At 40.3% G+C, this 23,570-nt stretch overlaps 3 protein-coding genes across 9 annotated transcripts in view; 1 reads left to right on the top strand and 2 right to left on the bottom strand.

Annotated features, from left to right (window-relative positions):
• Positions 1-10,313, bottom strand: part of mtus1a (microtubule associated tumor suppressor 1a) — a 29,196-nt gene extending 18,883 nt beyond the window's left edge. The window contains exons 1-5 of one of the 5 annotated variants that reach the window (XM_054598058.1): positions 10,247-10,311; positions 8,898-9,026; positions 5,804-5,902; positions 2,737-4,462; positions 2,295-2,529 (exon numbers count right to left, since the gene is read on the bottom strand). In XM_054598058.1, coding sequence (XP_054454033.1) covers positions 2,295-2,529; positions 2,737-4,359 — 1,858 coding nt within the window. In that variant the 5' untranslated portion in view covers positions 4,360-4,462; positions 5,804-5,902; positions 8,898-9,026; positions 10,247-10,311. Of the gene's footprint in view, positions 1-2,294; positions 2,530-2,736; positions 4,463-5,803; positions 5,903-6,588; positions 6,634-8,897; positions 9,027-10,237 lie in introns of those variants that run through there. The other 4 variants (XM_054598057.1, XM_054598059.1, XM_054598056.1 and 1 more) reach the window with 4 other exon arrangements.
• Positions 10,314-10,545: 232 nt separating this feature from the next.
• Positions 10,546-15,549, bottom strand: sybl1 (synaptobrevin-like 1). 3 transcript variants are annotated; one of them, XM_054598046.1, is made up of 8 exons: positions 15,408-15,549; positions 14,922-15,101; positions 13,540-13,597; positions 13,165-13,302; positions 12,939-13,029; positions 12,513-12,580; positions 12,249-12,341; positions 10,546-11,543 (listed from the first exon to the last, which is right to left on the bottom strand). In XM_054598046.1, exons 2-8 carry the CDS (start codon positions 15,065-15,067, stop codon positions 11,478-11,480), a joined length of 660 nt encoding a protein of 219 aa, XP_054454021.1. In that variant the 5' UTR covers positions 15,068-15,101; positions 15,408-15,549; the 3' UTR covers positions 10,546-11,477. The 3 variants fall into 3 exon arrangements, with proteins under 3 accessions (XP_054454021.1, XP_054454023.1, XP_054454022.1); XM_054598048.1 differs by lacking the exon at positions 15,408-15,549 and adding an exon at positions 15,258-15,371; XM_054598047.1 differs by lacking the exon at positions 15,408-15,549 and adding an exon at positions 15,252-15,371.
• Positions 15,550-17,314: 1,765 nt separating this feature from the next.
• polr1d (RNA polymerase I and III subunit D) lies at positions 17,315-20,728 on the top strand. The gene is made up of 5 exons (XM_054598049.1): positions 17,315-17,423; positions 18,010-18,107; positions 18,527-18,603; positions 19,864-19,946; positions 20,421-20,728. Exons 1-5 carry the CDS (start codon positions 17,385-17,387, stop codon positions 20,466-20,468), a joined length of 345 nt encoding a protein of 114 aa, XP_054454024.1. The 5' UTR covers positions 17,315-17,384; the 3' UTR covers positions 20,469-20,728.
• The last annotated feature ends 2,842 nt before the right edge of the window (positions 20,729-23,570 follow it).

Raw genomic sequence — 23,570 nt, forward strand, 5'->3', positions numbered from 1 at the left:
TTAAGGTCAGCTTTATTAAGGACAAATACGCATACTGAGCTTACCAGTGTTTTGCTCATGAGTACAAACACGGGTAGAAAAAAAGTCCACAGAGCTCCCAGATAGGCCAAATCAGGCTTAATAAAGCAGCCAATATTATTCTCATAACGGGTAGTAGTATAATGAGTCATTTTTAATGGGATATTTTAGAGACATATGCCCATAAGCAAAACTAGTTTTAAAAAAAAACACATAGAAAACAATGTAAATATCAATTTCTGAAATTTAAATGATCCCCAGCAGCTTACCTATAACTTGTTACATTTAGTATAGAAATTGTGCAAAACTCACCTGCATGTATCTTACTGACTACAGCAAACATGTCAAATATGATTGAATACAAACAAACAAACAAAAAAAAAAGTTACGTTGAACGAAATAATGCATCTCAGTGAGGCGTCTCTGTAGCCGGAGCAAGAGAAAGTTATTGCTTTGTTACTGTGCTCAGGGTGCTTGTTTAAAAACAATGTGTTCTCACTTTGACACTATTGGTGAGCTCTAAACCTCCCTTTCCTTCCCCTGCTTTTTCCACTCGTAGATGATGGCTTCCCATCAGAGGAAGAGTCCCCCTCCTTCCCCAGGATTCTTATTATGAATAGCAGAAGGGCAGAGGGTGTTAGCCGTTTTCCCCCCCCCCAAGACCTGGACGAGAGACCGGAGGTGACATCTGTCCAACACTGTTCCTGTGGAACATGGCTGAGCTCATCAGGAGGACAACAGTAGGTCCATTAGAGGAACAGCTCAATGTCACCCTCTGATGGGGAATATGCTTTACTACAATCTGAATCATTTCAGTTTACAATTGCATGTGCTAACATGTTAACACCTAGAATTTGTCAATTCCTCCATGATGGGGCCCACGATTTGTGCTGGGAGGCGACACAACTTAAAAACTTAAACTTTTTTTTCAAATATTGTAGCAGGCATTTTAATTACTTCTGGAATGATAGCGGCAAGTTTTGAATAAATTATAAAAATAAATAAAAAAAAATTCAAATGTTTAGTCATCTGAGGACTATAAATCACTCTCTTATATCATTACTGTTGCTTTGAAGGGTCCTGCTTCAGCTACAGTACATAAAAAGCACAACAAACCGTGTACCTCTGGTGCTGCCCTCAATCCTATATGGCCCTCCAACTACAGTCCAAGTCAACTTCTCTACTGTGCTTGTTTCAAGTACAAAAAGGGTTAAACAGGCGTATTGCACAATACTCTCGGTTTACACAACAGAGGAAATAGTTAAGAAATCATTGACTCTGTGCTTAGTCAAAGGTAGATCACAAGACTTATGGGGGATGATTGTGACCTACTGTCAATGTTTATTTAAGGACATTGACAGGTCAAAGTTTGGGGACAACTTTGTGTAATTCAGGCCAAGATCAGAGCCTAAGTGCACCCACTGCATCATTTTGAAAAAAATGGTAAAAAGTGGCCACGGGGTGAAGAGATTAAACCAAGCCCACTTGTATATGACAAAAGCTTTCACACAGAGTCGACACATGACAACTACAGTAGCTTTGAAAAGCGCAATAGGTCATGGTGCACTGCCATCCCCACTGCTAGGAGAATACTGCGCCGGCAGATTAAGACAGCATAAAGCCTAGCCACTCAGTCTCCAAAACTGTTGTCTGCTCTCCTCCAGACTGTAGTATCCTAGCAGTGGGGAGCTTGGACCCAGAGCTGCCGCTGACCACCAGCCTGCTGTTTCTGTCAGTTTCAGTTACCGGAGTAACCTCAGCATGAATGGCATGGCTGAATGAGCAAGCCAACCTTATCTAGTTAATTAGCCAGCCGCTCAAAACAACTTAATGTTTCATCTACATGCTTTTGTCAAAGCGTAGGAAAGTACATTGCTTTCACCATATAATTGGTCATATAGTTGGTCATTGATTCACCAGAATCTTGTTATGTGCTGATAACCTTATTTCCAGTCCTCAGAAATGAGAGAACAGGCTTGTGCTGTAAGTGTTTATGTAAAAAGTTAAAAAGATAAACGCTGTGGGGGCAAACAAGTAGGGGGGTCTGATTAGATGGCGTTAACATTCTCTCATTTCATGACTGTGTAGTCTGAGAATTGGTCTTACAATATCAGTGCTGATTTAAAACAGTAGATGGCGTTTTTAGCCATTTTCAAACGTGACATGAAGATTTTTATGAATTTGGTAAGAAGGGTTACACACAGTGAAGTTATGTTACTTAAAAAAAGGCAAATCATGTACAGTTTTTAACATTGGCCATTAATTATGAGTCTCACCTGTGCTGTTCTTCTGCTTGTACTGTGGTGTCCCCACAGCTTTGGAGGTCCTGTATTCATCCCTCCATTGGGCTCCCTGGCCCCGCCTGGTTGACGGAGTGGCTGGTCTGGGACTGGCAGCTGGAGGTTGTGAAAGTGGTGCTCCTCTTGATTGTCTAGGAGATGAGAGTCTTTGAAATCTGCTCCTACGCTCATCCGAGGAGGCTCCCGCTGTTGTTGATTTGCTAGACTCTGTCTGCGAAGATAGCAATTTCTCACTCAGTTCCTCAGCTCTGTGCAATTGGAACACAGAAACATTTTCCCTGCCAGCTCCAACCAGTGGACCAGTGTCCAAAATATTTGGATTTAATTAACTTACAAAGTTAGCTGCAGTACTAAAAAATAAGAAAAAAAATGTTTTGCTGATTTTTTAAATTGTGATACATTAGAAGTCTATACTCACCAGGCTGATCCTCTTTATCTCTCTTGTGTAGTCAGAATGCAGCGCTGCCTCTTCTGCTTCAGAGCTGGCGTTACTGCATTGGACTGCTGAAGCATGTTTATTTGCAGCTGGCTGTTGGAAAGGTGGGGATGCTCTACTCTTCCCCAGTCCATCCACAGCAGAATGTCCAGAGGACTGTATAAATGTCACGCCCAAGTTAGCAGCCCCTGTATTCACTCGTCTCTGAGCATCATTGATCGTTTTAGTTGGGGTGAAGACAGCTGCTGCACTAATCCTAAACTTGGCAGGACTACTCTTGATAGGTGCTCTTGCTTCTGCTTCAGTGTGTTTATTGTTCACTTGTGATGGTCTCTGCAGTGAAGCAGGGCCTGACACCGACCTTTGATGCACACTTCTCGTCACAACTTTTGATTTTACGCTGCTAAAGTTTGGCCTGGGAAACTTTTTAATTTCCATTTTCTTGACTTTGCTGGCTGAAGGGGGCAGTCCTGCAACCATACAGTTAGCAGTCACAGAGATTTGCTGCCGTTTAACAGGGTGAAGTCCTGGGCTGCTTCCATTTGAAGTGCAGGAAGACTCTGAAAAGGAAGGGAGGCTGGGCATTATGTTCCCAATGTTTTGCACTGGAGTGGAAGTGTGAATGTTCGTATCAGTGTGTTGTGTAGCTGACAGAGTGGATAAAACAGTCTTGCCTTGTACAGGTGTTAATGCGCCAGAGAATTGGGACAATAGCTCTGCTTCAGCAGTAGGAAACGGAGCCTCTTTTCCACAATCTGCAGGAGATGATTCACAGAGAAAGGTCGTCAAACAACCACCCTCATTCTCACTTGGCAGAGCTACAGGAGAGGTGGATGCTGCCATATCATTTTCCTCAGTGGGAAGAGCTTCCTGAGTGAAAGTCATGCCAAGTATCAGGTGGTCTATATTCTCCTCTGTGAGTCTTTCTGTGGATTTTCCAAGTACCTCCGGCAGAGTGGTTAACAGGAGGTTAGATTCAGCGGGGAATGCTGGATGGCCTGCAGCCAGAGAGATGGACGACTCCTCCAGGGAAGAGACAACCAAGAGTGACTGGTTCTCCTGACAAAAACTGTTGCTCCTTATTACCATTTCCCCAGAGCTCAGGGAGCAGCAGTCATTCTCAGTTGATCCGCAACGGGAAGTCCCACCTGAACTCAGTTGGCTTTCCCTACCGGCAGAGTCTGGAGAAATCACTGCACTGCTACTTCCATCCTCTGTGTCTATATTGAAAGTCGGGTACTTATCTAATCCAGTTGCATGGTTGCTCATCAGACTCAAGTTTTCATTCCAGAAATTCACACTGCTATCAACAGGTGTGGCGATAAAAGCTGGGTTCAGGTTCCTGATTACGCCACACAAGACTTTATCCTGCGGCGAGGTGGTGTTGTAGGAGTAGGAGTCCCTGAGGCAGCACTCCGGCATGTTGACGTCAGGGGAGCTGTTGGTTTCTCTGTCACTCAGGTTGGAAACACTGCTGTTGGAGTCAGGTGAAGGCGACAGTGACGAGTTGCTGCACTGACTCTCGGGGGATAGGGTCTCTCTGTTGGGTTGAGGAACTGTGCTCTCAACTTGGTCGGTGGACATGTTGAATGTCTTATTAGACATTCTGGAGTTCAGACAGGATTTTGCCTACTTCTGTAGCTTAAATAACCTCACATTTGGTTAGCAGCACAGTGATCCATCAATTTTGTTGATCAGGCATGGATATCTGTAAAGAGAAGGAAAAAGGCCAATTTTTTACAACAATGTTACTTTGTGCAGTCTTTGCTGACATCTTTGTTATTTCACTGAACGTTAACAGAAGTCCCCCAAACTGATATTCCAGTGTAAAGTTAAGCTCAGGGGTCAAGAAAGGCTTTGGTCTGCCCTTGGAGAGCCTTTGTAGCCATTGGTCATTGTAACAGTATCTGGATACTCAAATTATTTATGACTTAGCTCAATGAAAAATTTAATGCTTAGAGCATACTGTAGTGCAAGTTTGTCTAAATTTTCTCCTAGTTGTGCTAAGCGTTACAATATGCAATAGCCTTAAGATTGTTGAATATCAGAGGATCTGAGTATCTAGACTTTCTAAAGAAATGTTTAACCAGACACACCTGCGGTCTCTCCTGAATCATGGTTTCAGAAAAATATCAAATGTGAGGCTGGCCAAGCAGTTACAAGTCAGGCTTCTATTCTGAAATGAGCCAACATGGGTTTGGCATGAGAAAGGACCGACAGTCTTAACTGCTTTGTTGGGTACTGTTGTGTTTATTTAAGCTGACTGGACAGCTAAGCTTGCCAGCTACTACTACAACAAAAGCACCATTGTGGTATGTACCACTAGAGAGTAGGATATCAAGTCACCAACAGCCTGAAAGTGTTCCAGTATGCAGACCCCAGACATCCTGGTGCATAGCGGAAAACTCAGGAGGTAAACTTGAGCACAATAATAAATTATCGTATTCATGTTTTGCCTTAATGTTTCTATAGCAAAAAGTTGACCTTGTCCCTCTTTTCAGGTGTTAATCACCCAAAAATAGTGAATGAAACACCAATCAAGTTTAATTAGACAAAGAAAATACTGGTTGAGGATTGAAGGGCATGATCAGTGAGGCTAGATGACTTTCCCAGGAAACACGATGCAGGAAACGTAGTACATTAAACTTAGTTAACCTCATTCTAGAGTGGCAGCCTTCTTGCCTTGGGCTCATCTTAGTGAAATAATGCTGAGATGGAAGTTTCTTTAGTAGCAATATCAATATGTAATCCAGCAGTTGAATGTTAATTCCCTGTTTATATAGGGGCAAACAAGGCTCTACTTAAAGTGAGTGGTGTAACTCAAGAGTTAATGGACACCTGAAGTTACTAGAGACCTGACAATACTGGAGCTAGCTGCAGGCCTGAGGACGGGTGCTATATTTAAATCGACACTTCAGCAAATGTCAACTCAAATGTATTTTCTTTTCAAAGAGACACTGTAATAGAGCATTTAAAAAAACACACAGAGCATAATTCTGGCCCTCACTTCCAAACATGCACATTTAAAAATGTTAGAAAAATGTTTTACCTTAGAGCAATTTTCTGTCTGTAAAGACAACAACGACATCAACAAAAGTCCTCCAATGAATATCCAAGTGATACTCCATTCCATAAAGTGACCTTTAGCCTAAACATTTGGGGGAAATCACAATATAACAATATGCCACACTACAACTAAGTGTTCATTTTTTTAATCCTTACTTAATTTTGACACTACTGCTGATAAGATAAATCAAAGCAGCTCTGCTTTTATCAACATGACCAACAGTCCAAATCTGGATTCATATTTTGTTTGCTTAACAGGCAGGGAAACAACACACCTTACTGCACATTACAATCTGTACAACCAGAAAACATACAGCCTTGGCAAACTGCTGTGCACATTGAACCTTGGCATGGACTGCCTCTCATACGCCACTGCAGTATTTTCGCCCACGATTTAACAATGCAGAAGTGATTTTCCTGGTTGGAAACGTGACTAAGCATTATATTGTTACTGTATTTAAATTACAACTGCACCTGAGACAAACCTTGACCTGACAATATTTATGGAAAAATAAAACCTAGAAAATAAGCTACATGACACAGAGTGAACAAATAGAAAGAAACAAATCTTATTTTAACGACACTTACATTTGACAAAAAAAATAACAGATCAACTGTAGTATAAACTAACTCAATAACACCATTCCTGTCCTCTCCATTCAATGAGAACAGTGGAAAAGAAAATGCCTCCACAGTCAGCTGTGTTGTCTGCTGTATCTCGTCAGATCACTCGTTTTTTCCAGGTTGATCCAGCTTCATTTTACTCACTCAGAGACAATCCCATTACTGCTTTCCTTGCAGAGCTCTACATCCAGCCAACTGGGCAGGCAGTGGTGTGCGAGTGTGCTTCAACTAGACACCAACCCCCCCCCGTCCTACAACTCCTCCTTCCTCGTGTTCAGAGTCAACCGTGCATCAGTAACATCCCAGCCTGAATGAGGGTGTTACTGTGCAGCGATTAGATTCTGTTTTTTTTCCTCCGCTCCCTGAGGTAACATGACCAGTCCAGCAGGCTTACTGCAGCAGTGGATCAGCAATCTCTCCAACAATCCACTGTGTCAGACAGATCAGTGACTTCCCCAGTGCAGTCATGTCAAGGTCCAGCTAAGGACTGTGCTCAGTGAAGTGCTCCACTCCCAAGTTTACAGAGGGAGCAAGCAAGGGGGGAAAAAAAGCAACATGTTACCTTATCCACGCCGAGCCCAGTGCTGGGGGAGTGGCCATGGCTTGCCAGGCTGACTTGGCATTCACTGTTGCTAAGCAGCCAAAGTCCATCTTTTATGAGGGGATGGATCAGGCTGCTTTTTAGTACGGGATAAGTGAAGGGTAGCAGAATGAAGGGAGGCCCGTGTTCCTAGAGGAATGTTGCCCTATTACAATTCCCAATCAGAATTTGCATAGAAATTCACTTACTGCAAGGTGTCAAGACACACACACAAGTTTTCCAAAGTCCTACACTGATAATGTCCCTTTCTGATGACACAGCCTCATATGGTACACAAACAGCTCGACACTTGATCCTGACTCTACAGCAGTGGTGTGACACCAGAATCTAAGACCCCTAAGACCTATGCTATTTCTGCTTAATCTATACAAGGCCCCTGACCCTGGAAACTACAGTCTAATCTTAACTAGAGACAAGAATTAAATCATGGTATAGAGTAGGCTTATTATCACCTCAGAATTCTGAGAATTAGTCTTATATGTGGTAAAATCAGCTATTTAGTGGGTCTACTTGTGTAATCTAAGCCTTTTGACATTGGTCGTTAAGTACAACAACTACATTAACAAAAATGAAGAAGTAATGTTAATTTTCAACAGAATTTAGAAAACCAGCAAGAGACTCTCCTGTCCAAGATTCAGACTTAAAACCTCAGTGATGTATGTTGCAAACATAAACGGTATACACTCTGAAACGTATAAAATACATTAAAAAAAGAATGAATAACGGGCCAAAATCCCTCCAATACCCGACACTCACATTAAACTGTCAACTAATGTCTGGTCTACTGGACCCTATGTTTTAATAGTCCATTCTGCCTTGTCAAACAATACAATTTGGTAATTTTGTAAATGTCTCAGATTCATTAATAACTATGCTGTTTGATATACGACCTCACCAAGTACCTCCGTTTATCCGGGTGTCTGTTTGTGAGAGAAATCTAATCCAATTACAGCCTTCAAATTGAATTACACATTAAAAACAGTGATAGGAACAGAACAATGCTTCTCTAGGTCTGAATCCCCTAAGGCACTGTGCAGAAAGACTCAAATAGCCGTTCCTTGCATTTGCATGGGTGACTGGACATATCAGTTTCATACAGTGGGCTGTTATGAGTAGCAGAGACACCCATCAAAAACCAAGTCACAGAGTCGCACCATTATACAGCAGGGCAGCAGGTCAAGCTGGGGGATTCCAGCCAGCATACCACAGGGACAACGCTTTCCTCTGTAAAGCAGGGAACAAAACCTCACCAACGAGCCTGGACTGAAGAATAGCGTGGCACTGTCTTTCAACAGCCAGAACATCAGTCAGTCTGCTCACACAAGAAGGAAAATAAAAGGCTTTCAAGACAAAGCTGCGGGCCTATGCCATCTAGTGTAAAACAGATGCATGTCAGAAGTGTCAGCGGCTGTGCAAATGCATCTTGGTTAGCTCTTAATTCAGTTAGCCCTAAACTGTGATGCTTGTACTGACTAGCCATGGCATTTCCAGGGGGTGGACAACAACAAACAATAAGTTGAACATTGTTTATAAAAACATTGTTGACAAGCTGCAGGTCGGGAATGATTCTTCACACTCAATCTGAGCTATTAAGTTAGATATTTAACTATATGCCATAGTAACAGCTGAACAAATTGCTTTTAGTGTCGTGCTGTATATCACTGTTTTATAAGGTGTCCCTGCTGAACGAAATCATTTCACCATGCAATCAACACCACGAGCATTTAGAAATTGCTCTTAAACTCATCACAGCTTAACCAATGTGCAAGCAGATAATCAGGGAGTCCACTAGTCAAAGGTGAATATTTTAAGCCTGAGTTTCTGATCAAAACAACAACTGCCCCCAGATTACCCTGTGTGAGTCCTCTTCCAGCCAGCTGGGGCTATAATTAGACCAGTAGTAAACATAGTATGCCTCCACGAATAGCAAAAGGAAAATAATCTTTCAAGTCCATAAATGGTTTAAAACACGTCCGAGGCCCTTTAAAAGATTAGGGAATAAGTTAGATAACATTATTAGCAAACGTTAGCAGCCTTGAATATAGTTACAAACATAGCGGAATACCATTTACTAATGTTATAGTAGGTTTCAAATATATACTGTATTTAAGAAGAATGCACTTCAGAACTCCAAATTAGTCATCTTTACATTAGCTTTGAATTATCTTTGAATTATCTTTCCATTATTTCTACATTAGCTCTACATTAGCTCTACATTATTTCTACATTAGCTCTACATTAGCTTTACATTAGTTCTACATTAGCTCTACATTATTTCTACATTAGCTTCTACATTAGCTCTACATTAGCTTTGCATTATTTCTACATTAGCTCTACATTAGCTTTACATTAGCTCTACATTAGCTTTACATTATTTCTACATTAGCTCTACATTAGCTTTACATTATTTCTAAATTAGCTCTACATTAGCTTTACATTATTTCTACATTAGCTCTACATTAGCTTTACATTAGCTTTGCATTATTTCTACATTAGCTCTACATTAGCTTTACATTAGCTTTGCATTATTTCTACATTAGCTCTACATTAGCTTTCCATTATTTCTACATTAGCTTTCCATTATTTCTACATTAGCTCTACATTAGCTTTCCATTATTTCTACATTAGCTCTACATTAGCTTTACATTATTTCTACATTAGCTTTACATTAGCTCTACATTATTTCTACATTAGCTTTACATTAGCTCTACATTATTTCTACATTAGCTTTCCATTATTTCTACATTAGCTCTACATTAGCTTTACATTAGCTTTACATTAGCTTTACATTATTTCTACATTAGCTCTACATTAGCTCTACATTATTTCTACATTAGCTCTACATTAGCTTTACATTATTTCTACATTAGCTCTACATTAGCTTTCTACATTATTTCTACATTAGCTCTACATTAGCTTTACATTATTTCTACATTAGCTCTACATTAGCTTTGCATTATTTCTACATTAGCTCTACATTAGCTTTCCATTATTTCTACATTAGCTCTACATTAGCTTTGCATTATTTCTACATTAGCTTTACATTATTTCTACATAAGCTCTACATTAGCTTTCCATTATTTCTACATTAGCTCTACATTAGCTTTACATTAGCTCTACATTAGCTCTACATTAGCTCTATATTAGCTCTACATTAGCTTTACATTAGCTCTACATTAGCTGATTACAAACCGCGCTAACGTTAGTTTGGAGCTTCTCTCGTTACTTCTCTCAGTAACTGTTAACCGGCTCACACAGCTGTCATGAGACCGACTGAACACGTGTCCGCATTTAAACGCCTCCTGATTAACTATTATCTCCACCTGGTCGTTTCCCTTTGTCAGCGCATCAGGAGCAAAGAAATGTCACCTGTCAGTCAAAACCAGAGTCCAGCTCTGAGTAGAAGCAGTAATGAAAGAATCAGTTCATTATTAATATAATTAGATCAGATATCTGTAATGAAAGACACACATGTCAAAACCTCTCTTTTGTTTTCTGTCTGAGATCAGATTTTATTATATCAAATCTGATTATACACCATATGAGGCTGAGAAGCAAATCTATGTACAATGTAAAAAGTGCATTGTGTTAAAAGAAAAAGAACATATAAGCACACTGAACATCCTAGCAGAAGGGGGAATGTGAAAGGGAGCCTCCTATAAAAGGTCTTTTGAGTCAGTAATATTAATCAAATTTACAACATTTATTTGTATTATCATATCTGGTATTTTACAACATCAATTTTAGAAAATACGACTGTGCTTGGCGATAAAACATGAAGGAGATCAGAAAAACTGTGGTTCGGAGCAAATTCTTGAGACACCAACAACATGGTTTATTGGACAGTTGACCCTTAAGACATACTGTATAATGCATTGGTTTAGTCAAAAATTAGTTTTCAGTTATGTAACAGCCGATCAGACACTGTATTTTGGGATTCCTTCTTGATGGATCTGCAACATGCTATATATACTTGTAGGTCCCCTATGTCACTTTCAAAGGAAAAAGCAGGACAATAATGAAGCTATCTCTGCTATCTGTGTGGTTCATTACGGTATCAGTCTGAATGGATGAAATACATAGATGGGTGCAGGGCAGTATCACAAACTGATACATCAGGCCACTAAGTGCATGAGACAGGATGAATGTACCAGACTAGAATAAGACAAGATTGTTGTTCCACATCAGTTTTAGGCCACATGGCTGCTGTCCATTGTGTGATGAGGTGGGACTCCCTGTCCAGAAGGCAAGTCAATGTGCACACTATCAAAGAAGGGGCGAGGAAGGAAGCAGGAGGAGGAGCAGCATGTGTCTGCCGGTGATGTTGAAGCTAGAGGAGTAGGGGAAGGAAAGTTTCCTTTTGTGTCCACTGGCAGGCAGGGTCGAACAGGCGCATCTCCCCCCTCTTCCTTTTTTCCCCCTCTCTCTCCTCTCATTTGACACATGTGGGCCAGTTGAGGCCTCCACAGGCAGCAGAAACGATGACGTAAAGGACCACCTGAAAGGAGGACAGATATGAAGTTTAGTTCCTGCACTGCTGTGTGATTAATCAAGCTGTCAGCCATGCAGCTGCAACAGACAGAAGGAAATCCTGCTGTCAATGTCCGACAACGATAATGGGCCCTCTTAAGCAGATCACTGCTGCAGTTAGGGCTGAGCGATAATTCAATATGATAGGATACCATTTTTCCATTGAATCATATTGCGATGAAATCGAATATAGAGATATCATGATACACGATTACATTGTCGAGATTGATAATAAAAGGAACATACTAACTGAAATGTATCTGAAAATCTGATTGTTTTGCACTGAAGCTCTTAATTAAATGACAAAAAATTCCGTACTTTACATTCGTCATATAAATTACATAAAGACTATTTATTGTCTTATCAGAACACATGCTATATTGTGATATATATCTGTATCGTGATTTGAAATTACCTGTATCGGCAAAGAAGATTTTTGGCCATATCGCCCAGCCTTAGCTACAATGTGTTTTTAAGTAAGTGAATCATTTAAAGACAATTACGGGAGTTTTATAGGACAGTTGTAGTAGCTAAGTAGTCTGTGCAATTTCCTATGTTAATGGCAAAAAAAGGTTTAATAAATTATAATTAATTATCCACTAAATTGTCTAGAGAACAATTACACTACATCCCAATAACAACCAACATCTCACCAGTTCTTTCCGATACTCACCAGGCACACCAGCACAATGACAATAGTCAGCTTGAGGTTCTTCATACACATGGCTCGTGCCAGGTTACGACTTGTGGTTTTGAATGTGACCGACTAAATGGAGTAAAGAGAGAGAGTAATAACAGTGTCAACATTTGTGCATAAGTAGCTTGCTACCTTACTGTCAAAAGATACAAATGTACACTGCCAATTGGAAAACATCATGCACTAGAAAACAAGTTGGATGAACAGGAGAAAAAAACTAAAACTGGACTTTAAACTCACAGAATCAACCAGATTTTCTGTCTTGTCAATCAGCAGCTCCAGCTTCTCTCCTCTCTGAGCTACCAAGTCTGTAAAAAGACACAAAGAGAGCCAGAGGTAACTCGGACACACAAAAGGTCCAGTGTTATGAGATTCATATCAAATGGTTGGTGAAATCTGACTGACATTTGAGACTGTTTTCAGCAGAATTTTAGTGCAGAATATTTGCTTAGGGCACAAAGGCCAACAAATATCATTGCTTTATTGGCACAGCATAATGAAGAGGTCACTGGTGCAACCACAATGCACTGCAGTCATTAAAAGAAAATAAACAACACTTTTAAGATTTAATTAAATGGACATTTATTGCATTATCTTATAGCCACATATAAAAAAAGAGGTCCTTTCAGTGTCACCGTGCCGTGGGTAAACTCATGAGAAGCTCACCTATGTTGCGGACCATAATGCCTTTCAGGTCATCCACCTGCATCTGAGTCTCAGTGACACGATCTGATCCTCGTGGGTCCGAGTGGTGTTTCTACAAAGACAAAGGGTGATCGAGGCGTATTTTCTGATTACTAATTCTGCATGTGTGACTACAGAAGTAAAAAGCCGTCACAGAGTCTTCGCAAGACCATGGTGCTCAATATGCTCCAGCTCTTTTCACACTCACCATCTGAGCAGCCAGTGTTGAGGAGAACTCGCTGTTCATGGCGTAAGGCAGGGCCGTTTGTGCTCGCGACCCGTACGTCGTCTGGAACCGCTTCTTGACTTCACTGAGGAAGCTGAACGCACGCGACCTCTCAAAGTCCTTCAGTACAAAAAGTCAAATATAGGAGGTATTACTTTAAGTACATTCCTATTAAAAGGTCCAGTGAAATGAAAAACGCCTTTCTATATTGTTACCCTGCATAAGTCGATGAACTCAATATTATACTACAAAAAACGTGGGTTGGAGATGCATTTGGATGCAAAGCCTTTATTTCTGTTTTTCCACTCAACCCTACACAAATAAATACACAGATAGCGGAGCCAATTGTATACTTACGTCATCAGTGATACACAGGAATATGATTCTGTCATGGCAGATGTAATGAAAGAGATAGCTATAAAAGAAAAAGACAAAAACAAAATCAACATTACATATATAAAGTTTAAAGCTCACAGTTTAATACAGTTAACTACGTGCTCTGTAAAATGTGTCTAAGAAAACATTAACTACAGATAAACCGTAATAAAAGGGCTTTAACTCGAAATGACATCTCTAAACCATTCTAAGTTCAGTGAGGACACGTTGGGTTGTGCCTTTGTGGCATGTGATACCACTTTATTGACTCAAGATTGTGGTTTCCTGTAGTGCACTTTCTGTATCTCTAGAGCTTGTCACATGTACTGAAATTACCACAGCACACACTGAGCATACAAATCATTACATCAATAAGGCTGTAAGAAAACACTTTAATTCTGTAGGCTGTTGAAGTAGTGTGTTTGTATAAATTGCAATAATCACATTATATTAAGATAGATATTATAGATATATATTTTTTTTCCATGCACAAAACGTGCCCAACCCTCATGGGTTTACAAGACACCAACAGTACAGCTGCAGTGGATCCACATCTCATCAGGTCACATTTGATTACAAAACAACCGGTTGCTTCACCGCTCAATCTTAAACAAAACATTCTTTCTTCTCTCTCCTCCGGCCTGGCAAATACAATCTGCTACAAAGAAGGTTCCTTTCCTAAAACACAACTCGAGTTTTTCACAGCCATCCATCCAAAAGAAATCAACATAAATGGAAGTCATTTTACTAAAGAGGACATCCCTTATGTCCTCGTAGACAGGACAGTAAGAATTGTCCATATAAATGTAAACACCATTTCCTTTTTTAAGTTTTAAAAATAAGTCAGTGAATGTGCATGAAAAAGGCCCTGAGAGATGAAGGTTACATCACGCTGGTGAATAATGATGAAGAGAGGGAGTTCATCATGTCAACTCCTATTGGCAACAATACATTGCCATACCATTTTCGAGTAAATTATAATAATAATAATCATAACAATCAATCCTTTATTAGTCCCACAGTGGGGAAATTTACAATTCTCTGCATTTCAACCCATCCCGGAGGAGCAGTGGGCTGCTAAGAAGCGCCCGAACCACCAACCTTGTGGTTGCAGGACGAGCACTCTGCCAGCCGCCCCATGTGTGGCTGATTGTCATGTTCAACAGTGCATTGATGTAGTGTGCACACACACACACACACACACACACACACACACACACACACACACACACACACACACACACACACACACACACACACATACATACATACATATATCCCATGTTGTTGCCTTTAACTAGAGCCCACCAGAGTGAGTCACTCAGGTGCACCTGTGCTGTGAGACAGGTGTGTGTGAGTCCTACCTGCCGTGGCTGTAGGTCAGTTTGTTATTCTCTGATGGGATCTTGGCTAAAATCTGTTCAGTCACTTCCAGGAAGTTGCCACCACACCACGCGTGCTTTGCCAGGATGGTGGTTCCACGAGCCACCACTGCGAACAGGATTGCCATGGCAACAGCTTCTGGGTTTCCGCTCTTCTACTCGCTGCAACACACGAAGAACAGTGACATGTTAGTGACATGTTAGTGACATGTCAGTGACATGTTAGTGACAGGAGGTCAGACTCTTCAGTGCAACCTTACAGATAATAAAAAGAGGTGTCTGAGTGGGACTAATAAACATTAATAACGTTACTCTAACCAAGCTCCCTGGCGTCACGGGACGTGAAAACGAAAGTCAGACCAATGGCTGACAGACAGACACACAGACAGCTGCTGTTGACCAAAGTACACAACTACGTCACGTCTGCGGCAGTGACGTCAGCCTGCTGTATATCAATGAACGTAACACCTCAGTGTGTGTGTGTGTGTCGGCGCTCTTCAAAGTAGAATCCCGACATCTAGAGAGACCACATCTGCTAGCAGGCTAGCTGGAGCTAAAGCTAATCCCTGTCGAGTGACTTCTGGTTTGCAGACCTGCAGACAGGGCAGAGCTCACTGTGCGAGGTGGTTAATGTAGTTCTTAGCACGTTCATGAGGCTATGTGCTCGATTGAATTGGTTTTTTTAAAAAACTACATTCTTTTTTACTTCCGGTTATGCAGTGAAACGTCACATGTTTTTATACATACGTCACGAGAGGGCGACGGGTTAAAGGCGCAGGTTGGTATTAGAGCCCTTGGCGGGGTCTTACAGGCAACTTAGCATACAGTAACAGTGAAAAGTTTGTTCACACCTTCTCATTCAACTACTTTGAAGAATGTAAAATATAAAACATATTCTGGTTTGTTGAGCATTTGTTTGTTTACCACATAATTCCATATGTGTTCCTTCATAGTTTGGATGTCTTCAATATTAATCTACAATGTAGAAAAAAATAATTTAAAAAAATAAAGAAAAACCATTGAATGAGAAGGTGTGTCCAAACTTTTGACTGGTACTGTAAGATAAGATAAGATAAAATAAGATAATCCTTTATTAGTCCTGCAGCGGGGAAATGTACAGGATTACAGAAGCATAGAGGATAGTGCAAACAAGAGACATAGTAAAAGAAAACAAGATTACATTACATTTACATTACAGTCATTTAGCAGACGCTTTTATCCAAAGTGACTTACAATAAGTGTATTCAACATAGGTATTCAAGAGAACTACTAGTCACCAGAAGTCATAAGTGCATCTCCTTTCTTAAACAAGCATCTAAAAGCATAAACCAGAGCAAACAAGCATCTAAGAGCATAAACCAGAGCAAAAGTACAGTGCAGAAACAAACTAATACGAATACAATAAGTGCTAAGTGGAAGGCACACACTAAAATAAGTATTATAAATAAGCAAATGAGCAATAAAAAACAGTAAAGAATCCACAATAACTGAAATATTATATATACAGACAGAATAACTATGATAACTATTATTGCACAGTGTATTTGTATTGCAACATACGCTGTATACGTATAACTCTATTGTTATTCTTCAACAAAACATAGCAGGGATGGTCCCTTGATAAAAATGGCAATACATTATATCACTACCGTGTACACTACATTTATATGCCCACATATACAGTACCAGTCAAAAGTTTGGACACACCTTTGTAGTGTATTTTATCATATTCTGCTATACCTTGCTGTAATGAGGCCATGAAGTTGTTGCATCGTGTGTGATGTTGAGAGTCTGGGTACTCAGGAACTGCCCTAACAATGACCTCATGACCTACATACGACATGACAACCTTGTTTATAGTGATGTTTACACAGATGGAAGATTCTAGGTTCTCAGGAAGGTATTTCAAAAAGCGTATGTTTTGTGCTGCTCAATATGTTTTGTGCCTTTGTGCGCATTGAGGGGATGCACAACACAGATATAAGTCCAGACTGAAGGCTGAGAGCCTCAGTCCATGCTGAATCTCTGTATGGGCGCCATTCTGCGCAGAATTACTTCAGATGCATTGACTCAATAAAGAAAATTGTTGAAACTGCATCAACGGACCTGGACATCTTCCTTTATCCTTTGATAAATTATATACTACACCTTCTCATTCAACTACTTTGAAGAATCTAAAATCTAAAAAATATTCTGGTTTGTTGAACATTTGTTTACCACATAATTCCATATGTGTTCCTTCATAGTTTGGATGTCTTCAATGTTAATCTACAATGTAGAAAAAAATAAAAATAAAAATAAAGAGAAACCATTTAATGAGAAGGTGTGTCCATACTTTTGACTGGTACTGTACGTCAAAGCCCTGAACCTCCCTCTTGCCTGTCAGACCGCGGTGAGGGCTGAATCCTCGCGTGTCTGTATTGACGTACAGTCGGTATGTGAAGCATGGCTGTTGAAGGAGAAAAGAAACCCGTGCTGGAGATGGTAAGATGCTTAAACTCCTTTCTTTTAAAAAAAATACTGTTTATATAAATACTGTTTGTTATTATTAAGCTGTTTTTGTAAGAAAATATTCAAATAAAGAAGCTTATTGCAGCATTTCGACCGCCCGCAAACGCCTCACGTGGGCAGCTATGGAAGCTATCGGTGAGAAAACAAATCTTCCACCAGAAAACCAAACTACAGCAATAAATGTTCTCTTGTGCAGCATAGTTTGCTTTGTGTACTGATATTACAAGGTGCATTATGTAGAGCTCAGCTAAGGTTACCTGAACGTAAATCCCTTTACATGCTTTTCATTGCATCGCAGTCCATTGCTGATTCAGAGATTCTCCACTAGGGGGCGGTATAGAAACAGCTGTTCCCTCAGCTTCTCAGTGTGCAACATGTTAAGCTGATGCTTGTCAATGTCATAATAACTAATGGATGTATTATGCATAATAGTTCCATCTCAAGGGGATTGCTTGTCCGACTCAATCATCTTTAAGCGGGTGGTCTTTCTGTTTAGAGTTGGATGTGCTATGTGTGTTATGTTGTAATTAACACTTCTTATTGTTTTTGTTTGTTTTAGGTCCAGGCCGATGGGGCTGATGAAGGGTGTGTGACATTTGTGCTGCATGAGGAAGACCATACACTGGGCAATTCCCTCAGATATATGATTATGAAGACGTAAGTTGTTGTTTTTTAATGTTTTTTTTTAACAAACTTTAAACTCAGGTTTTGAACTTTTTGTATTAAGACAGATTTAACCCCTCTACTCCCATGGAGCACGTTTAAAGAACAAAAAGGCATGACTGATTGTTCATTTGTGTCATTTGGGGATTTGATTCCAGCTTTTTTTTTTTACTTACAACGTATACAGTTCATTCTGACAATTAATTATATTAATAACAACAATAATGTTGATATCCAAAAAGAGTCTTCACGGTGCGTATGTGGTTTTGATCCCAGTGTTTTTGTTCTCAGTGACCTGAGATGAGTCGATAGTAGAGAACTCGTAATAATGCTAACACACCTCCACCCATTTTAAGCAAAACATTGATGATAATAATCACAAATCTTGCTTTCACTTCCTTGTTTTCCGTCAGCGTGGATGTGGATTTTTGTGGCTACACCATCACCCATCCGTCCGAGAGCAAGATCAACTTTCGCATTCAAACAAGAGGTGAGAGACACTCCCTCAAAAACCCCACAGCACTCCATCTCCTGTTTCTTCTTCTTGCAATCCATGTTAGTTTATGGGTGCACACATGCGTAGGAAAGCCAGAGAGGAAACGTTTTGGGTCTGTGTTGCAGAGTAAACACGTTGATTGGAGTCTGGTGCATTCACTTGTCCACTCAGCCCAACACGAAAAGCCAGGTACTGACTTTGAGTAACACACAGACAGATGGCACAACAACACACACACACACACACACACACACACACACACACACACACACAAACACACACACACAAACACAAACACAAACACACACCCTGTTCTTGCGCTTTGCACAAAGTGCCTACAGATAACAGGAGCCCTGACCATCACATGAAAGGACTCTGTGAGACTTAGAAAACAACTTGTTTTTGTTGTTGAGCTAAGTATCAGGATGCCTGAAGGATCTTTCCTCCATGGCAGATAAACACACAATAACCTTTTAAGCAAAAGCAAAAACCCTAGTTTGCACTGTGCTTTTAGACATTCAGCCAGCGGATATCTCTTCACGTCTTTCTTTTAATTATTGCTCCTAAATGTCAATGGGTGGGGTGACTCCACATCAATCGGGAGAAGAGGACCAGAACAGCATCGCAACAAACATTTCTCTTCATTCATTTGATTTCAGTATAAGTCGATTACATGACCACAACAAGATACTTGAGTATTCACTGATGCTTAAAAAATCTTAACATACTCAGTTTATAATGATAAGAAACAAAGATTTTCTTAGCATTGTTTTTTGGGGGAAAATTCATCTCTGAGTATTTTTTTCATATTAGTTTGTACTTTTTGATTTACTGTAATAAATAAAAAAATACTTTAAAAGTGATTTGCTATCCGCTGCTTACAAACAGATTGTATTTAGTGGCAGTTTGTGTCAAGTTTCAGAAATGATTATCATGTGAAAATTGTAGATACATTTGATATTTGTTTTTTGACTAGAGACAACGATCCCTTGCTGTAAATTTTTCTCTTGGATGCTGCAAATTTGGTGAACAGGGCTCTTGACCAGCGTCTGGTTCTTGCTTGGTCCCTTAATTTCTCCGGCAACTCTGGCAGCCCTCATCGTGGCTGCCTACATTCGCAACATCATATTCTATCATTTCAAACCAATCGGTCCAGCTTTTGCTGAATCTTGCAGAGATGATTGACCCATAGTATGTGTTGTTATTACTATTAGTGGTGGTGGTCTTTCTTACGGCATCCGCTGTCTGTTTCAGGGGGGATTCCGGCTACGGAGCCGCTGCGGAGGGGCCTGAATGAGCTCAGTGATGTTTGTCAACACGTCCTCAACACCTTTCAGGTGAGCCTAAGTGTCCATCACTCACTGAGAGAGACTGAAAAGCAGTGGATCAGCATTGATCCATTTAAGAAGGTTCAGGTGGAACACAGTCCAACCGAAATCTTTCCGGCTTAACTCACAAGCACACATTTCCTGTCAGCTGATCCATATTGAAAGCATGTGTACTGAGCAGGGAGCATTGTACTTCACCTTCTTGTGTCAGCTGCTGAACCTGCTGAAGGGTGAGTGTCTCTGCCAACAACAGGGCTCCTGTTCAGAAGCTGACCCGGTGCCGTGACCTCTCTCTACAGAGGGGGGGCAAGCAAGAAGCAAACAATTATGGTCTGCACAAGGAATGATAATATTTCCATGTTGGCTACAGGAAGAAACCCCTGTCTGTTTAGCTCTCACTGTGCTGGTACCACAGTGAAAGGAAGGCCGCCCCCCGCGCTGTGTCGACTCCAATTCTGACTGTTTTCTTTCATTTTGTTCCAGGCAAGAGTTAATGAGTTCAAAGAGAGGCAGGAGCAGCCGATGGAATGAGGAGCATCACGTATGTTTGACTGTGAAGCTGCCAGACACAGCGTCTACAAACAAACTAAAGATGTGTGATCGTGATATGTCCCTTTTTTATATATATATATATATTGTATAAGATAGCTCTCGAAATGGTTTGATCATGTCACATTCACACACTTGTACAGTTTTTCTTTTTTCATAGTATGTTTTGGATTGATGTGGTATGCATGTGTTTGGAATGATTAGAGGAATACTTTTAAGACATTAAACTCAGTCAAAGAATACCATTTTTCTTCTTTTTTTGCGTGTGTGTTATTCTGAAACGAACACTAAATTGCTCTCATCTGTCTTTTGAAGCCGTATTTGTTGAGTGAAGGAAGAAGTGGAAGCTATATTTCCTTATTAGCAGAGGAATGTGGTGCAGGGGGAACTTCGTATGGTGCCAGGAAGACAGGGGGGGAAATGAGAGGAGACGAGTGTAAATAATGAGGTTAAGATTATTTTTCAGTCACGTGTTCACGTCTGTCAGTCATAAAATTGAAGCCACAGCCTGCAGTTTTTCCTACCTGCACCTCTAAAGCTCACTAATCATAACGTCATATGTTGTTAGTTTAATCTGTGCGAGCCTCTTTGGTCAGCAGCAGGTTAGCTGTTTCTCCCTGCTTCAAAGTTAACCGTCTCCTGGTCCTACCTTCATTTTTAGCATCCCTCAGTGAGAAAACGAGTTAAGCAAATTGAATAAGTGGAGGATGATGGTGAAAGTCAAGTGTAACATTAGCATAAGTAGATGAGTCATAAAAGTAAGCTGACCGTATCATAAGGGTGCCTTTTTATGGTGAATGAATTCAACTTTTGTAAGAGAATGAATGTGTTTTACTGTGATCCCGTAGATGTTGATGACAGGACTCAAACTGCCTTATTCAAAGTTATTTCCCTTTCAACTTTTTGCAACTGCGCAGCACAATTTAAAGCGCACGCTCTGGAAGGGAAATTCCCCCCCAAAACTCACATGTCACATGTTCAAGACCACATCAAGAGTGAGCACAAGACTTGAAATATTGTTTGTGCAGAAAACAATTTACCCACGGGGACACAGGGAGACCGCTGTGAATAAATGTTTCTCTAGGCAAGAGATATTTTTTTTGCCTTTTTTGTCAGATAGTACTGCTAAGATAGAGGGGGAGAGAACAGGGGACGACATGCAGCAAAGGACTGTGGGTAGGTTTCAAATACGAGGACGCTGCTGAACGTTGGTCGTTTAATGTGGTTTTGGTCAAAAAGCTCAGATTTTAGTAAAGGAAGTCCTCACTCATTCCCAGTGTCATTTGAAACACATTCTGACATTTCAGTGCATGCTTCTTTCACCAGGAATAAGCGTTTCTTCTTGTTTTTCAAATATCTTATAATGCAGCACTTATTTAAATTATCAGTTTGAATTGCTGCATTATTGTTGTAATTTAATGCGGTTATTTTAGGTTTGTGCCATTGAGGTTTATTAATGCAGCAGTGTATGTGTGTGTGACCTCAGGGATTGTTGAATACAACCAGGGCCTGTGTGGTTTTTGAGACTCAAAATGATTTTCTTAGGTATTGCTCAATAGTTTTCTCTGAAACGTGGACATTGAACCTGTATAAATAACTCTGAGGCGAGATGAGAAAATAAACAATATACACTGCCTTGTGAAACTTGTGGCTGTTTCCAAGAAATGGCTTCGCCAAATAAAAAATAATTCAAATCTGGCTGATGTGAAAGATCTTTTTGGCGATTTGGCAGTTATCTCTATGAAGCTGCTTCTTGGAACCGGCCCATGTCTAGTTGTCCAAAGCAATCAGTTCAAACCAGCAATAACTTTGTAAAAGGGAATTTGTTTCCTTTGACGATCTTTTACTGAAATGTGATGTAAACTAAATGTAACTTGTCCTCAAGAAATACAGCCAAAGACACGAACCCCGTGACGAGATATGCAACCTCTGACGGTCTTTCAGTAACAGAGAAGATTGTTTATGTTCACTCCTGTCAAGCGTGCACCGCTCCATAATACCACAGCTGTGCACTGATTTTCGAGGAATTTTTGAGAATTTCATAGAAGCGCTCTCATGCTCATAGAGCTGATGTTACAAATGAGATGCAAAGTGCATAACATGATATGATACATGAACAGTAAAAGTCAGCAGGTCTTACAGTATCTTTTCCAAACTTTCTACAAGATGTTTCATTGTAAATAACATTCAGTTTTACTATATAGGACATTTCATACGACTGCCATAGACTCAATGTGCTTGAAAAGAAACAGAAAATATGAGATAGGAAGGCATTTCTATAATCAATTTCAGTGATAACTTAACTAAAGTAATGCAAAACTAAACAAACAAAATAAAATAATTGACCAAAACATCGCCTGAAGTCAAGGAAGAAAAATTGAATCAGAATGTGACCCGGTGCCCCTAACAGAGTGCTGCACAAATTGAGCATATTGTGACTCATTCTAGACCCTCTACATGTCTGGTCATCCAAGCTACACTGAACAAAAATAATAAAGTGATCTGGAATCCAAACATCTAGAGTGCCCTTATACTGTACCAATGCCTTTAGAAATACGCAGGCCAAGAGTGTGAGCCTGATTATGAGTAGGCATGGTAGTGTGGTGCATGAACTCAAAGGTTGACAGCATGTGACATAGCAAGTCAACAGACAATCGGAATCTGTTCTACATACATAGAATAGTAAAAATACAATAAAGATATAAAAAAAAAATCATATTAAACAATTAAGAAACATGTAAAATGTAATTTTTTTTAAATGAAAGTGCTCGGTAGGAATGTGCTAAAATATATTCTGAGGGATGTGCAATGGTTCACAGTATTAAGAATAAAAGTCCTGGAGGTGAACAGGTCTTGGTGGGTCAGCAGATTGCAGCCAATCACCTTCTCTGCAGAGCGAATGATACACTGTACCGGTTGATGATGGAGGAGGTGAGGATGGACTCAATGGAAGGTTGAACTTCTTCAGCTGCTGCAGGAAGAACATCCTCTTTTGGGATTTTTATAGCTCTAGGCCCTGGGCAATGATGGATGGCAGGAAGAGAAAGGTCTCCACAGCGTTGACTGGGGAGTCACGCGGGCTGA

Source organism: Anoplopoma fimbria, chromosome 4 (genome assembly GCF_027596085.1).
Source record: "Anoplopoma fimbria isolate UVic2021 breed Golden Eagle Sablefish chromosome 4, Afim_UVic_2022, whole genome shotgun sequence".
NCBI classification, from domain to species: Eukaryota; Metazoa; Chordata; class Actinopteri; order Perciformes; family Anoplopomatidae; genus Anoplopoma; species Anoplopoma fimbria.

Bases quoted from the DNA above. Each gene is read 5' to 3' on its own strand.
- sybl1 (XM_054598046.1), bottom strand. From the start codon at position 15,067: ATGGCAATCCTGTTCGCAGTGGTGGCTCGTGGAACCACCATCCTGGCA. The intron at 13,303-13,539 runs GTAAGTATACAA...TTTGTACTGAAG, and splicing joins TCCTGTGTATCACTGATGAC to GACTTTGAGAGGTCGCGTGC. The intron at 13,030-13,164 runs GTGAGTGTGAAA...TTGTCTTTGTAG, and splicing joins CAACACTGGCTGCTCAGATG to AAACACCACTCGGACCCACG.
- polr1d (XM_054598049.1), top strand. From the start codon at position 17,385: ATGGCTGTTGAAGGAGAAAAGAAACCCGTGCTGGAGATG. The intron at 18,108-18,526 runs GTAAGTTGTTGT...GTTTTCCGTCAG, and splicing joins AGATATATGATTATGAAGAC to CGTGGATGTGGATTTTTGTG. The intron at 18,604-19,863 runs GTGAGAGACACT...TGTCTGTTTCAG, and splicing joins CTTTCGCATTCAAACAAGAG to GGGGGATTCCGGCTACGGAG.